Source organism: Oncorhynchus tshawytscha, unplaced genomic scaffold (genome assembly GCF_018296145.1).
Source record: "Oncorhynchus tshawytscha isolate Ot180627B unplaced genomic scaffold, Otsh_v2.0 Un_scaffold_4_pilon_pilon, whole genome shotgun sequence".
Lineage (NCBI taxonomy): Eukaryota > Metazoa > Chordata > Actinopteri > Salmoniformes > Salmonidae > Oncorhynchus > Oncorhynchus tshawytscha.
In genome coordinates this window covers 264381-279801 of record NW_024609834.1, presented here as the reverse complement: position 1 = coordinate 279801, position 15421 = coordinate 264381, and the positions used below count along the sequence as shown (strand labels likewise).

Below are 15421 nucleotides of genomic sequence, written 5' to 3'. Positions count from 1 at the left end.
GTGGAGGACACCATGCGTATTGGAGATCAAATCAAATCAAATTTTATTTGTCACATACAGATGGTTAGCAGATGTTAGTGCGAGTGTAGCGAAATGCTTGTGCTTCTAGTTCCGACAATGCAGTAATAACCAACAAGTAATCTAGCTAACAATTCCAAAACTACTACCTTATAGACACAAGTGTAAGGGGATAAAGAATATGTACATAAAGATATATGAATGAGTGATGGTACAGAGCGGCATAGGCAAGATACAGTAGATGGTATTGAGTGCAGTATATACATATGAGATGAGTATGTAAACAAAGTGGCATAGTTAAAGTGGCTAGTGATACATGTATTACATAAGGATGCAGTAGATGATAGAGAGTACAGTTTATACGTATACATATGAGATGAATAATGTAGGGTATGTAAACATTATATTAGGTAGCATTGTTTAAAGTGGCTAGTGATATATTTTACATCATTTCCCATCAATTCCCATTATTAAAGTGGCTGGAGTTGAGTCAGTGTGTTGGCAGCAGCCACTCAATGTTAGTGGTGGCTGTTTAACAGTCTGATGGCCTTGAGATAGAAGCTGTTTTTCAGTCTCTCGGTCCCAGCTTTGATGCACCTGTACTGACCTCGCCTTCTGGATGATTGAACAGGTTGTGGTTGTTGTCCTTGATGATCTTTATGGCCTTCCTGTGACATCGGTGGAGGTGTCCTGGAGGGCAGGTTTTGCCCCGGTGATGCGTTGTGCAGACCTCACTACCCTCTGCCTTACGGTTGTGGGTGGAGCAGTTGCCCCAGGCGGTGAGCCCGACAGGATGCTCTCGATTGTGCATCTGTAGAAGTTTGTGAGTGCTTTTGGTGACAAGCCGAATTTCTTCAGCCTCCTGAGGTTGAAGAGGCGCTGCTGCGCCTTCTTCACGATGCTGTCTGTGTGGGTGGACCAATTCAGTTTGTCTGTGATGTGTACGCAGAGGAACTTAAAACTTACTACCCTCTCCACTACTGTTCCATCGATGTGGATAGGGGGGTGTTCCCTCTGCCCCTTCTTCTGCTCTTTGCTAGGTTGAACCCAGCCTCATCTATGATGAAGATGAACTCATGTGGGATTGCATGAGCATCCATTTCCAGTACTCCCTGAAAACAAATAACAAAAGCAGTCAATATGGTGTTATCCAGTACACTGGGAAACAATGTTGTGTGTAGTGTACTGCAGTCAATATTGTACTTACATCCACATATGCTCGTCTGACCTCTTTGTTTCTTTGAGAGTTTCTCTCAAACGGCACCTTATAAAGTTGTTTCATTCTGATTTGGTTTCACTTGAGAATGCGAGCCAATGTGGACAGACTGACTCGTTGAATGTTGTTGAATATGGTGTTGTCTTGGATGATGTGGCTTTGAATTTCTTGTAATCTGATTTCATTATTTTACAAAACCAAGTTTACAATGGCAGCTTCCTGTACCCCGGTGAACATTTGGCCCCTTCCTCTACCATGGTTGCGTCTCTCAGTCCTTTAGAAAAACAAAAAAACTAAAATATAGGGCTTGGACAATGCAGCCTAAATATATTTCCCCCACAGTAGAGTAAATTCTACAGGAAATTTGTGCAGTTAGTGTATGACATCAGCCATTCATGAAGTAAACAGGTGTCACCCAACTGATACACTATGACATGGGGTGTACTACATATTGTGAAAGAAATGTTGGTTACATACCTGTACTCCAGTCTAAATGTCCAGATGAGACAGGCGACAGTAAAACGACTCAAGTTGGGCTGCACTCTCTGTCCAGCCTCTCACATTGTCAGCCCATGGTTGATGACATGATCAACTAAGGTTGCTCTGATTTCATTTGAAAGTTGTCTTCTTTGGCCATTAACTCCTCTACCAGCTCTACCCATACCTCTCACTCTTCCTCCCCCTCTCATTCTCACCCTCCCTCTTCCTCTTCCTCTTCCTCTTCCTCTCTCTGCAACGGCTTCCATTGTTATTGTAAAACAAAAGGTGCTCACCTGTGGTCTTTTCATAGTGCTTACTTCCTGATTGAAGTGGTAACAATTAACCATTGAGGTGTTTGGCCAGGTGGCACATGTATTGGCCAATTAGCTCATGCAGTGTCATTTTGAATGGCAGTGTTTTGAAATGGCAAACATGTGACTTTATGTCAGATTGTTGTGTCTTATGCAGAGAACCGTGTGCAGTGCATTTAAAAGGTGCCATTTTGAATTGCAAAATGTGTGGAAAGCAGAAAATGTGTTTCGACTTTTGGAGACTTGAGAAGAGGTTTTGCTCTCTGTGTGTCAGTTTAAATAATTGTGCTGTGCATGTCATTTTAGTGTGTTAGCAATTGGAAAAAATTGTAATTTGAGGATCATATCAGGTTAGCCGTTTAGAAATTGCAGCACTTTTTGTACATACTGTAGTCACCAAGGCAAATTCACTTATGTATATTAAAGTAGTCAAAAGTTTTGTATAGGTCCCATATTCCTAGCACACAATGATTACATCAAGCTTGTGACCACAAACTTGTTGGATGCATTTGTGTATCTTATGTTGCTTACATGTATGCATTGGTGAGCGTGTTGTGTGTGTGTGTGTGTGTGTGTGTGTGTGTGTGTGTGTGTGTGTGTGTGTGTGTGTGTGTGTGTGTGTGTGTGTGTGTGTGTGTGTGTGTGTGTGTGTGTGTGTGTGTGTGTGTGTGTGTGTGTGTGTGTGTGTGTGTGTGTGTGTGTGTGTGTGTGTTTATGTCTGCAGTGCAGTATTTGTAAAAGTTCATCTGTGTATGTCACTGTGTCTGTGTCTCTATGAGTGTGTGTGCAACTATGTGTGTATGTGTTTGCATACACATTTAGTGTGTAATAAATTGTGAATAATGCTGACTGAGAAAGTTACAGAGGCACAAATATCATACCCCCAAAACATGCCAACCTCTCAGCATTTCAATAACAGGGGAGGTTAGCTTTTTGGGGGGGTATGACATTTGTTCATCTAACTTTCTCAGTCATTATTTACGATTTATTCAGGACAATCCGTAATCATGGTAGCATCCACATTAATGTAGAAATGTTTAGAAACATATTCTATTCTTATTTACAATAAAAGTGACTCCAAAATGACACAATACATTATTTACCATTCATTTCTATTGGGCACAAAATAATCTGAAACACAACCAAAACAAACAGCAAATGCATCCAACAAGTTTTCTAGAGTCACAAACTTAATGTAATCATTGCGTGCTAGGAATATGGGATTATTTCTCACCTGAACCGTTCACCCGATATGGATGAGAATACCCTCAAATTAAAGCTGACAGTCTGCACCTTAACCTCATAGTCATTGTATAATTCCAAAGTGCTGGAGTACTGTACAGAGCCAAAACAACAAAACATGTGTCACTGTCTTCTGGAGCTCACTGTATGTCCTGTTGTATTATGGTAAGAGCTTGGGGCGTAGTTTATGAAGGCTATAGGATTGACCTGGTGAAGGTTTTTGCAGAATTGACTTGTAAGGCTGTAGGTTTAAATGGTAATTCAGGTGTTTGGTGTCAGTATAGTCCATTGTAAAAACCCTCACACCTTACCACTCCACTTTTTCCGCATGTGGATTAGAAGCTTTTAATGTGCACACACATACACACATAGAGTTACACACACATGTACAGAGAGAAACAGACACAGAGACACACACAGATACACACACATTCACTTTTACACATTCTGCACTACAGACATAAACACATGCACACACACTCATAATACATACATGCAAGCAACATAACACACACACACACACACAGGATAAATGCAATTGCTAGATTAATAATTAATACAATTGAAATGTAATGATATTGTGTTGTACTACCTTGTGTAGCCTATTGTTGCTGTTGACATTACATGAGCTAGGCCCTTAACTCTAATTGCTCCTGTAAATCGCTCTGGATAAGAGTGTCTGCTGAATGACTAAAATGTCAAATATAAAAAGGCTAACGTTATAGCCTAATGTTTACCCACTCCTAGTGGATTATACACAGTCTATTTATAAGGACACGGAAGACAAGAATGGCCCACTTCCAGTATCGTGCAAGACCACGCCCCTTGTATAATAAAAAGGCATATTATACATTGTATATTCAGCAAAATTATTCCACGAAAGCAAAATGTGTCTATAAAATCCCCCTTTGAATGTGGTCGCATCGGACGATTAGCGCTTGCCTTGGCTCTGACGTCAACGAGATTGTCTGCGCTAGGTGAGTCTCGCGCACACTGCCTTCCCTTCCCCTCCTCTCTCTGTCGGTTATTGTGAAGAGATTGAACGATGAGATCGCTCGCGCTCGCTGTCATCAGAGCCGCCCTATAGAGACCCCTCAGCCCCGAGGCTCGAATACAACGACCTCACCCCCCGCTCCAAGAGGGACGGAGCGCAATCCATAGAGGCACGGAGAAAAAACCCTGTTCGGACCCGGCTTCATTTGCCCTCAATCCGGGCCTCATGCTGTAGCAGACTGAACGAGCGAGAGAGAGAGACAAACATACAGATTGAGTCGGCGAGGGACAGGGCGGAATAGAGGAGAAGGGATTGTTCATTCGGCTCTAGACATGGGATGTACACTCAGCGCTGAGGAGCGCGCTGCTCTGGACAGGAGCAAAGCCATCGAGAAAAATCTGAAGGATGATGGAGTCACTGCCGCAAAGGAGGTGAAACTGCTACTGCTTGGTAAGACACCGTTTATAACAGGGCTGCCCGTTATGCACAGTTCGGTTGATGTTGATGTAGATTGCAGAGAGCCGGGCCGGGGCGGCAAGCGCTCTCCGTGGTCCTGATGTCATGTCACCCTAAAGACAACCGATTCTCACTCTGCTCTCTATTCCCTTTAGGGGGAGGAGAATCGGGCAAAAGCACCATCGTCAAACAGATGAAGTAAGTGCTGTTTTTTTCTGACATAGGCGTCTTTGACGAGGCCTGAGATTGCGCCTCCCCTGCCCATAGTGAGGCTGAGCCGCTAGCTCCGCCATGTTTCCTCAGAGACCGTACCTCTGCCAGTGATTCGAGCACCTCCTGTAGATGGTAAATCGGAGGCGGTGCTCACGGTCAGTAACAGGCCGCAGGGGTGCTGTCCACTGATATGGTGCTGAAATTTACCCAGAGGTTTTTCATGTGTCTATCGAAAAAGAGGGAGGGCGAATACATGGGTGTTTGTGACTGTGTGTGTGTGTGTGTTTGTGTGCAGCCAATGTGTGTGTATGTGTGTATTAGTGTGGTCACTACACTACATCTCCATTAGCAAATATCTCTGCTTTAATCTTAATGGCTTTAAGTGCCTGATATCGCTGAGAGTACTTTGCCTATAAAGCGGATTTACTCAGAAAATATGGCATCTAAAACCTCATCTAAACCTTTCCCTTTCTCGTCTAAACCACTCTCTCATCTAAATCACTGTTCTTTTTCTAAACCCTGTTACTAGATTTCTTCTTCAAAGAAGACCTCTGTATCCAGGGCCCAACCGGAAAAGCACATTATATAATATTTTCATGCACATAATAAAACATGACTGTTGCTATGCAGACATCCTCTCAAAAATCCACAATTTAAAAAATGTTGGGTTCAGTGGCTTCACTGTACCTCAGCACACACTCATCTGCCCCACACACACCCTGCTTTTTCCATCACACACACACACTCCTCCCTCTACTCCACTCTGTTTCCTTCCATTCTAGCACTCTCTCCATATTTAATTATCCTGGGGGTTCTCCCTAGCGGTACAGACAGTTACCCAAAAGCATCGCTAAGGAGCGGCTTCTGTTGTGAACTACATATGTTACATTGGTTATATTACATAATGCCAGGATCGGGAAAGGGAAAACTGATCCTGGAGCTGAGCTAGCATTGTCTCCTTGTGTGTGTACACAAGTGTGTGCATTTGTGTACTTTTGTAAGTATGTATATTGATAATGGTATGTGTGTGGACGTGCTTACATCCATATGTTTATTTGCTAGAATTTTATTGACACGATAAAACCCTTGAGATACCCTATCGTGTTTTACAAAGGAGTATAATAATAATAATAAATACCTCATTCAAAAATCAGCATTAATATGGAGTTGGTCCCCCCCCTTTGCTGCTATAACAGCCTCCACTCTTCTGGCAAGGCTTTCCACTGTGTTGGAACATTGCTGCAGGGACTTGCTTCCATTCAGCCACGAGCATTAGTGAGGTTGGGTGATTAGGCCTGGCTCGCAGTCGGCATTCCAATTCATCCCAAAGGTGTTCGGTGGGGTTGAGGTCAGGACTCTGTGCAGGCCATTCAAGTTCTTCCACACTGATCTGAACAAACCATTTATGTATGGACCTAGCTTTGTGCATTGGGGCATTGTCATGCTGAAACAGGAAAATACCTTCCCCAAACTATTGCCACAAAGTTGGAACCACAGAATTATCTAGAATGTCATTGTATGCTGTAGCATTAAGATTTTCCTTCACTGGTACTAAGGGGCCTAGCCCAAACCATGAAAAACAGCCCCAAACCATTATTCCTCCTCCACCAAACTTTACAGTTGGCACTATAAATTGGGGCAGGTAGCGTTCTGCCAAATGGTGAAGAGTGATTTATCTCTCCAGAGAACGCATTTCCACTGCTCCAGAGTCCAATGTCGGTGAGCTTTACATTACTTCAGCCAATGCTTGGCATTGCACATGGTGATCTTAGGCTTGTGCGCAGCTGCTCAGCCATGGAAACCCATTTCATGAAGCTCATGACAAACATTTATTGTGCTGACGTTGCTTCCAGAGGCAGTTTGGAACGCAGTAGTGAATGTTGCAACCAAGGAAAGATGATTTTTACGTGTTACGCGCTTCAGCACCCGGTCTGTCCCATTTTGTGAGGTTCTGAGTCCTACCACTTCGCGGCTGAGCCGTTGTTGCTCCTAGACGTTTCCACTTCACAATAACAGCACTTACAGTTGACCAGGGCAGAGGAAATTTGACGAAACTGACTTGTTGGAAAGGTGGCATCCTACAACGGTGCCATGTTGAAAGTCACTGAGCTCTTCAGTATGGGCCAATCTATTGCCAATGTTTGTCTATGGAGATTGCATGGCAGTGTGTTCGATTTTATACACCTGTCAGCAATGGGTGTGGCTGAAATAGCTGAATCCACTAATTTCAATGGATGTCCACTTACTTTTGGCCATGTAGTGTAGCTGCGAGCAGCAATGAACTGGGTTCTCAGGATGACAGAAAGGACACAAGATCATTGTGGATTAACAGTGATTTAAATACACAAATAAAAACAGATTTTTGATTTGTCAATAACTCTGCCATCTTTTGATCTTTTCTCAAACTTAGTTAAAGCAAGTACTATGGGCCTACATTTCAAATTTAGTGTCATTTGGTCCTATGGTTCATAAATAGAAGATATTTGAAGTATTTTTAGCATATTTGAGCATTTTAGTGTATGTGCTAATATGCATCTACAGGTAGCCATCTTTGAATTCATCAGTGTTATTTTCTCATACTCGTTAGGGACTATTGTGATGAGTCCAAAAACCACATTTGGAGTGAATTTGACTTTTAGTCCATGAGAATATTTTTTTGGTGATTATTTTAAGCATTAGCATTACATAGTCAAAAAAGTTAATTGTTAAAAGTTTCCTTCTTTTTTTAAAGATCTCAATGCCAAAGTTAACATGGTTCATCTTATTAATGTCTTTGCTGACTATAAAAGTTTCAAACAGATAGGTCATTGTGAAGTGGATTTATTGATAACTCAGCTATCGCTTAACCAATCCCTTAGGTTTTCTCAAACTAAGGAAACGCAAGAGTACTTTTTTAAAAGGTTTTCACAAATTTCCACGATGGAGGAAAACCTATCCCAAAGGACCTTATGGGTCCTTGTGGCAAATTTGTTCAGCTTGCGGAAAGACACCTACATGCAAAGATTCAAGTGTTGATGTCAAACAGGTGGCGGATTTGAGGGTTTAAGAGAGACTGCTTATAACAGCATCACCTACAGGCCAATCGGTGCCATTGTAACAGTGTAGCTTCTGTCCCTCTCCTCGCCCCGAACCAGGGACCCTCAACAACTGCCTCACACGAAGCATCGTTACCCATCGCTCCACAAAATTCGCAGCCCTTGCAGAGCAAGGGGAACCACTACTTTAACGTCTCAGAGCGAGTGACGTCACTGATTGAAATGCTATTAGTGCTCACCCCGCTAACCATGTCACACTGGTTACACTCACCCCCCTTTGACCTCCTCCTTTTCCGCAGCAACCAGTGATCCGGGTCACGGCACCAATGTAACAGTGTAGCTTCCGTTCCTCTCCTCGTCCCTACCTGGGCTCGAACCAGGGACCCTCTGCACACATTAACAACTGCCTCCGATGAAGCATGGTTACCCATCGCTCCACAAAAGGCGTGGCCCTTGCAGAGCAAGGGGAACAACTACTTCAAGGTCTCAGAGCGAGTGACGTCACCGATTGAAATGCTATTAGCGTACACCCCGCTAACTAGCTAGCCATTTCACACCGGTTACACTATTATCTTTGACCAAGTTAATCATGGACTCATTTTTCTGTGTGCCAAATTAGAAAAAAGTGTGTGTGTGTGTTTGTATGTAGCAAGGTACATTGATAATGGTATACAGCAATCTGTATTATTTAAAACCAACACCTTAATTATTCAAAAACAAGAATATTTTAATAGAACTTGATCATAGTGTACTAGTACAGACTGGCAAAGTGGTACACACACATTTAAGAAAGGCACATACTGAGGAAGGCTATACAGCTTGAACATCTGTGAAAATACAAATATATATAAGAAAATGTCATTGAAAAATATGTTACATAATGTGTGAACCACCTTACTTTGTAAGAATAAGATCTTCATACCTATGGATTGTGCACCTTTTGAAGTCAATGGTATTCCTCTGAAGTTTATTACAGTCTAGGCTGGTGTAATGGATTTATAATCCGATCCTCAATGTCAGAGCATTTCACGTCAATGTTGTTAAGAGTGGTTTAAATGTACAGACCACCTTTGTCATTACAAATCTGAAACCTAAAGTGGCTATATTGGCTGCTGCTGATGCTGCCGAGGTGTGAGTGTTTGTGTGTGAAAGAGAGAAGAAAAGAGAAGAGGGGTGGCAGCCAGTGATGTGCTGCGTGTATTTGGGTGTGTGCTAAGGAGCAGGCACTGCTTGATACTCAGAGCTCAGAGACAACCCTGTTCTTGGTCACATGCACACGCGTACACATGCGCATACACTAAAGCGTCTGCTGAAATGTGGGTTCACTGAAGTGTGAATGTTTGTGTGTGTGCGCTCATGCATGCACACTTAGCCTACGTACAGTACGTGTGTGGGTGTTATTTTGTATGTGTTCTGATGTGTGTGTGTGTGTATGCAGGATTATCCATGAGGATGGCTTTTCTGGGGATGATGTGAAGCAGTATAAGCCTGTGGTCTACAGCAACACCATCCAGAGTTTGGCTGCCGTCCTCCGAGCTATGGACTCTCTGGGCATCGAGTACGCAGACAAGGACAGAAAGGTGGGTACATACTCCCTGCACAGGGCAGGGTTCATCATAGTGTACAACCAATGGCCCTTTCAAAACCTTACTTCAAAGTGCACTGCACTGGAATCCTCAATGAGGACCCTGTTCTCCTCAATGAGGATTCCAGTGGGGTATGGTGGTACACATTCAGGAATTCAGATATACAGTGGGGCAAAAAAGTATTTAGTCAGCCACCAATTGTGCAAGTTCTCCCACTTAAAAAGATGATAGAGGCTTGTAATTTTCATCATAGGTACACTTCAACTATGACAGACAAAATGAGAAAAAAAATCCAGAAAATCATATTGTAGGATTTTTAATGAATTTATTTGCATCTATGCATATGTTTTTGTTTGTGTATGTGTGCTTGTGTACGTGTGTGCTTACACATATCTTTGTACATAATATCTTATGTATGTGTGTGTCCAGGCGGATGCTAAGCTGGTGTGTGATGTGGTCACTCGTATGGAGGACACAGAGCCCTACTCAGCAGAGCTGCTGACAGCTATGAAGCGTCTGTGGGCCGATGCCGGGACCCAGGAGTGTTTCAACAGGGCCAGGGAGTACCAGCTCAATGACTCCGCTGCCTAGTGAGTCCACACTAAGGGACAAACATATCAGAATGCATGTAACTTGAAATTAAGCACAATTCATGCTTTGACGTCAATGAGAGATTTGTGAGAAAGTTCCACTTACATAACATACATAAACTGAAAATTGGAATTAGCTACCTGTTCTTGAACAGTAACACAGTGCAAAGGTTAGTCTTTGAAGTGGTTAGTCTTTACAGTGCAAAGGTTAGTCTTCGCACTGTATTTTTGAAGCTCTATAGTCTACACTCTTAGAAAAAAGGGTTCCAAAAGGGTTCTTCGGCTGTCCCCATAGGAAAACCCTTTTTGGTTTCAGGTAGAACACTTTTGGGTTCCATGTCGAGCCATCTGTGGAAAGGGTTCTACTTGGAACCAAAAGGGTTTTACCTGCAACCAAAAAGGGTTCTTCAAAGGGTTTTCCTACGAGGACAGCCGAAGAACCCTTTTAGATTCTAGATGGTACCTTTTCCCCCATTTCCCCCTCTCCTTCCTTCTTTCTCTCATTAGCTACCTGGACAGTTTAGACCGTATTGGTGCTGCTGACTACCAGCCCACCGAGCAGGATATCCTGAGAACTCGAGTCAAGACCACTGGCATCGTGGAGACCCATTTCACCTTCAAAAACCTGCACTTTAGGTTAGACCCACCACACACACATAGATTTACACATACAGTACACAACCAGTCCAGTTTATTTGTTTGTAGCATATTTGTAGTGTATGTTATGGTACGTTTATAACTCTTATGTTTCCTTCAGGCTGTTTGATGTTGGAGGTCAGAGGTCAGAGAGAAAGAAGTGGATTCACTGCTTTGAGGATGTGACGGCCATTATCTTCTGTGTGGCGCTAAGTGGCTATGATCAGGTTCTGCATGAGGATGAAACCACTGTAAGTACTTCACACACACTTCATACTACTCACAAACACACCACACATATTCTCAGACATGCATCTCATCTGTCTGATTTGGTATTTTCTGCAGAATCGCATGCACGAGTCCCTCATGCTCTTCGACTCTATCTGTAACAACAAGTTCTTCATCGACACCTCCATCATCCTCTTCCTCAACAAGAAGGATCTGTTCGAGGAGAAGATTAAGAAGTCACCACTGAGTATCTGTTTCCCTGAATATACAGGTAAGACTTCCCTCCAGTCTGCATATACACAAACTCAGACAGACACACATGCAGAACAGATTGTTGTAAGCCTCTCTCACTCTCTGGCGCTGTATTTCTCTTCCTCTCCCACTCTTCTCTCTCCTCTCTCTCGCCCTCACCCACCTTTCCTCCCAATCCCCCCATAGGTGCTAACACTTATGATGATGCTACCGCATACATTCAGGTGCAATTTGAGAGTAAGAGCCGTTCGCCCAACAAGGAGATCTACTGTCACCTGACCTGTGCCACTGACACAGGAAACATCCAGGTAGTGTTTGATGCAGTCACTGACATCATCATCGCCAACAACCTGAGGGGGTGTGGCTTATACTGAGGCCTAGCCCTGCACAGAGGTTGCATTAGAGGGCGTGAGGTGGTTAATAATAATAATAATTTTGATGATATTAAAAGGCATAATTATGTAAATCTACACGTCCAAAGGGACCCAAAGAGCTGCCGCCAGACACCACGACGGATTCTTTGCCATGTTCTGTTCCTCTATTCCTTTTTTTAATTTCAGAATTCCACCACCCATCTTTTGTTTATTTGTTATCAACATGTGTTTCCTACTGAATGTCTTTCATGTTTTGTTGTTGATTGTATGAACAACTGTAAGATGTGAATCAGAAAAGGGACAGTCCAAGGGGTATATACTGTTTTCGTGCCATGTTTCGCAACAAATTAGATAGAAATGTTATGCATAGAGCGGAGAAGGTCCTCTTTTCCTTGTGATAGAGATTTGTGTCAGTTCTATACATTACATCTCTATCGGCAACATCCAGAACATTGAGCCAAAATGAATGTACCCCTTGGTGCTCCGTTTGCAGAGGGGATGTTGTGCTCTAGGTGATGATGTAATAGGGGAGGTACTGGTGGCTGGGGCTCGTAGTGGGGGTTCTGTCCAGCGTTGGATAGAACCCCCCTCTCTGTTGGACTCACACAGGGCTGCTCTACATGAGCTCCTTCTGCTCTGTTTTATTCCTCTCTCTTTCAAACATCCAGAAGGGGGGGCCGTTCTGTTTGTGTGGCAGGCTCTGCCATTGGTCTCCTGCAGTGTGATGAAATGCCTGTCAGCCAATGATATATCTGTGTCGGGAAAGTGTGATATCAGTGCCAACCTTCTGAGCATGACAGATAGGGGAATAGAATTAGAGATCATTGATCACTTTCACACTATCTTTACAATATAATGCAATTGAAGGGACGCGTACGCTTTATTATCATCAAATTATTTATGCATTTTATTTCAACCTCATGCCCCCCATGCTTCCTCCTACCTCCTAGAATCCCGTGCCACATATTTATTTCCTGTCCTGTCAGACCGGTGGAACACCACTTCCTGTCTCAGTCTCAGAGGGTCTAGAGCTGCTCGGATGGACCGTCTCAAATGTCACCTCCCATGTAGTGTACTACTTCTTCAAAAGTAGTACATCATATGGGGAATAGGTTATCATTTTAGACTTGCACACTCAAGTCCACTGGTCAGTGATGTATCATATGGTTGTCTCCTGGTCTCCTCTCACTTATCACTTATCACTGAGATGAAAGGACTGGATAGGTTTCCACCGTGTTGTTTTCACTCACTAGTCCTTACAGATTTGTAGTTTTAGGAGAGGACAGCCACAGACCACTGACCAGTCTCTCTGCTTGTTCAAAAGGGTCTTCCTGGGTGCTCTTTATGTAATAAAACAATATGTGAATGCTCAGTTATTTGGAAGTTGAGGTAATTTGTAGATTAGATAAGCCACACAGTGCTTAGCTCAGGATAACCCTTGTGAGCAAGCATGCTGAATTCCAAATCCATCCATACTACCCCCTCTAGGAATTCCTGTAGATTTGAAAGGATTTGATTGGTTTAACCTTTTCATGTCCATAACAGAAATGTGTAATATCCTTTAGTACACATGTTCTCTGAGTTTATTGATGGACAAATCTGAAGATTTTATTTACATCGGCCACAGAGTTTGTCTACAACAATGTGAGTTTTTGATATTGTACTATATTTAGTCTTTGGACACATGGGGTTACTGGTTTTTACACATTTCATGAATCAAGTCCTATAAATACATGTTCAAATTATCAGATCTTTTACATTTTTGACATATAGATTGTCCGGACCAATATATATATATATATATGAAAACAATACCTAAGGAAATCCACACACACACACACACACACCCCTAGAGTGCATGCATCAAATGCAAGTCAATAGAGACTGAAGAGTGAGTGATTTTACAGCATTGTCCCTCTTTCTCAGATCTTAAACATGTTCACATCTTAATAATTTTTGCTATATAGATTGTCTGGACCAATATATAAATATAAAAACAATATCTAAAGAAATCCACACACACTCCTATAATATATTATACAGCATAAGCAAATCCAATGTAAGTCAATGGCGAGTGAGTCCTGCTACTACAGCATTCTCCCTCTTTCTCTCCCTCTCTCACAAGCACACGCCTGTGTATACACACCACAGACATCAATGCACACCTGTGTTTGTGTGTGTGTGTATGTCTGTGGTATGTGTGCGTGTGATAAAATTACTCCATTGAATTTGCTTATACTGTATGTACTCTAGGGTTGTCTGTGTGAGAGGGCGTGGATGTATTTAAATATTGTTTTTATATTCATATATTGGTCTAAATAATCTATATAGCAAACATTATGATCTGAACATGTTTAAGAGCTGAGAAAGAGAGAACATGTTGTAAAATGTTTCTCTCTGCAGTCTCCATTGGATTTACAAATACTGCATGTATTCTAGGGGTGTGTGTGTGAGAGAGGGAGTGGATTTATTTCGATATTGTTTTCATATTTATATTGGTCCAGACAATCTATATACCAAAAATGATTAAGATCTGATCATTTGAACATGTATTCACATGACATGATTAGTGTAATGTGTAAAATACAGTAACCCCATGTGTCCAAAGACTAAATATAGTACGATACAGAAACGGCTGTAGTTCACAAACGAGTTGAATCATCTATTTGGCATATTTGGGCTTAAACGGGTCAAAGAACAATACTTTATGCTTTTAAACTATATCATTCTGAAATGTATTTCAAAATACATATGCTGAAGTCATTTTAATGATTATTATTGTCACAAAACCCCAATTTTGGAGGTACGATAGAAAATGACAATCTTAAAACGTCAATGTGGCCTGTCTAGACACTTGTACTATATTATCACTAAATGTAATGCATTTACACCAAATAGAATTTGTTCAGTGGCACATTTTGATATTGTACTAAATATAGTACATGGAGGTGAATGGGTTAGACAATATGGTAATTGTGTCACCTTCTCTTCTGATTGAGTGGGTGGTATTTTTGACAAATTGCTTTATATATATACACACACAATTGTTTTAGATCTACAGGCGTGCCCAAGCAGCAGGGGCTGGGGTAGAGTTGGAATTCAGCAGCAGTCTCTCAGTGGGGAGTTTGGGTTAACCCTAACCCCTACCCATCTGACCTCTTAACCCTGAGCAGGCCACAGTCAAACCCCGGCTGTCACGTTCTCTCTTTTCACAGAGGAAAAGTACTGCTCTCCACTCATTCACCTGTGCACCTGAAGATACATCCTATCCCTCTATACTCCCTCTATCACGTGTCGTTCCTCATTTCTCTCAATCCCCCTTTCCATTTTCACCTTATACACCGTACTGTATATATATGATTATACCAGATTTCTTTTTTTTTTACTGTGAATGCTTTTGTTCTGCACCCCTTCCTTCTCCGTAGTTTATTGGTTGCTCTCTCATGTGGAATGTTTGTGCTGAGCCAATCGAATGTTGTGTTTACATTAAAGCCACTTTTCCTAACTATTCCCGCAGCCATATTGTATCTTTTTCACCTCTGTCTTTCTCCCAGTGCTTAGTTTGAAATCAACCCAAAGCTCTTCTCATATTCTCATTGATCTGAAATGATCGGATGGGTGCAATATGGTAATAGCTCCATTGACTCTTATGGTTGGATCGGTGGACTTTCCTCCATACTGCCTACATGTCTAATCGTCTCAGATCTACCAGAAGTGTCCAGGGGTATATTTCAGACTGAAAACAGGTCTTCTATGCCTCATGAGAGCATAAGGCCAAGATTCAATCCGA

At 42.2% G+C, this 15421-nt stretch overlaps 1 protein-coding gene across 1 annotated transcript; it reads left to right on the top strand.

The window, feature by feature from the left end:
- The first annotated feature begins 4249 nt into the window (after nt 1-4249).
- Nucleotides 4250-15140, top strand: LOC112249217 (guanine nucleotide-binding protein G(o) subunit alpha). The gene is made up of 8 exons (XM_024419006.2): nt 4250-4711; nt 4873-4915; nt 9404-9545; nt 9981-10141; nt 10649-10777; nt 10899-11028; nt 11123-11276; nt 11444-15140. Exons 1-8 carry the CDS (start codon nt 4594-4596, stop codon nt 11629-11631), a joined length of 1065 nt encoding a protein of 354 aa, XP_024274774.2. The 5' UTR covers nt 4250-4593; the 3' UTR covers nt 11632-15140.
- Nucleotides 15141-15421: the final 281 nt, after the last annotated feature.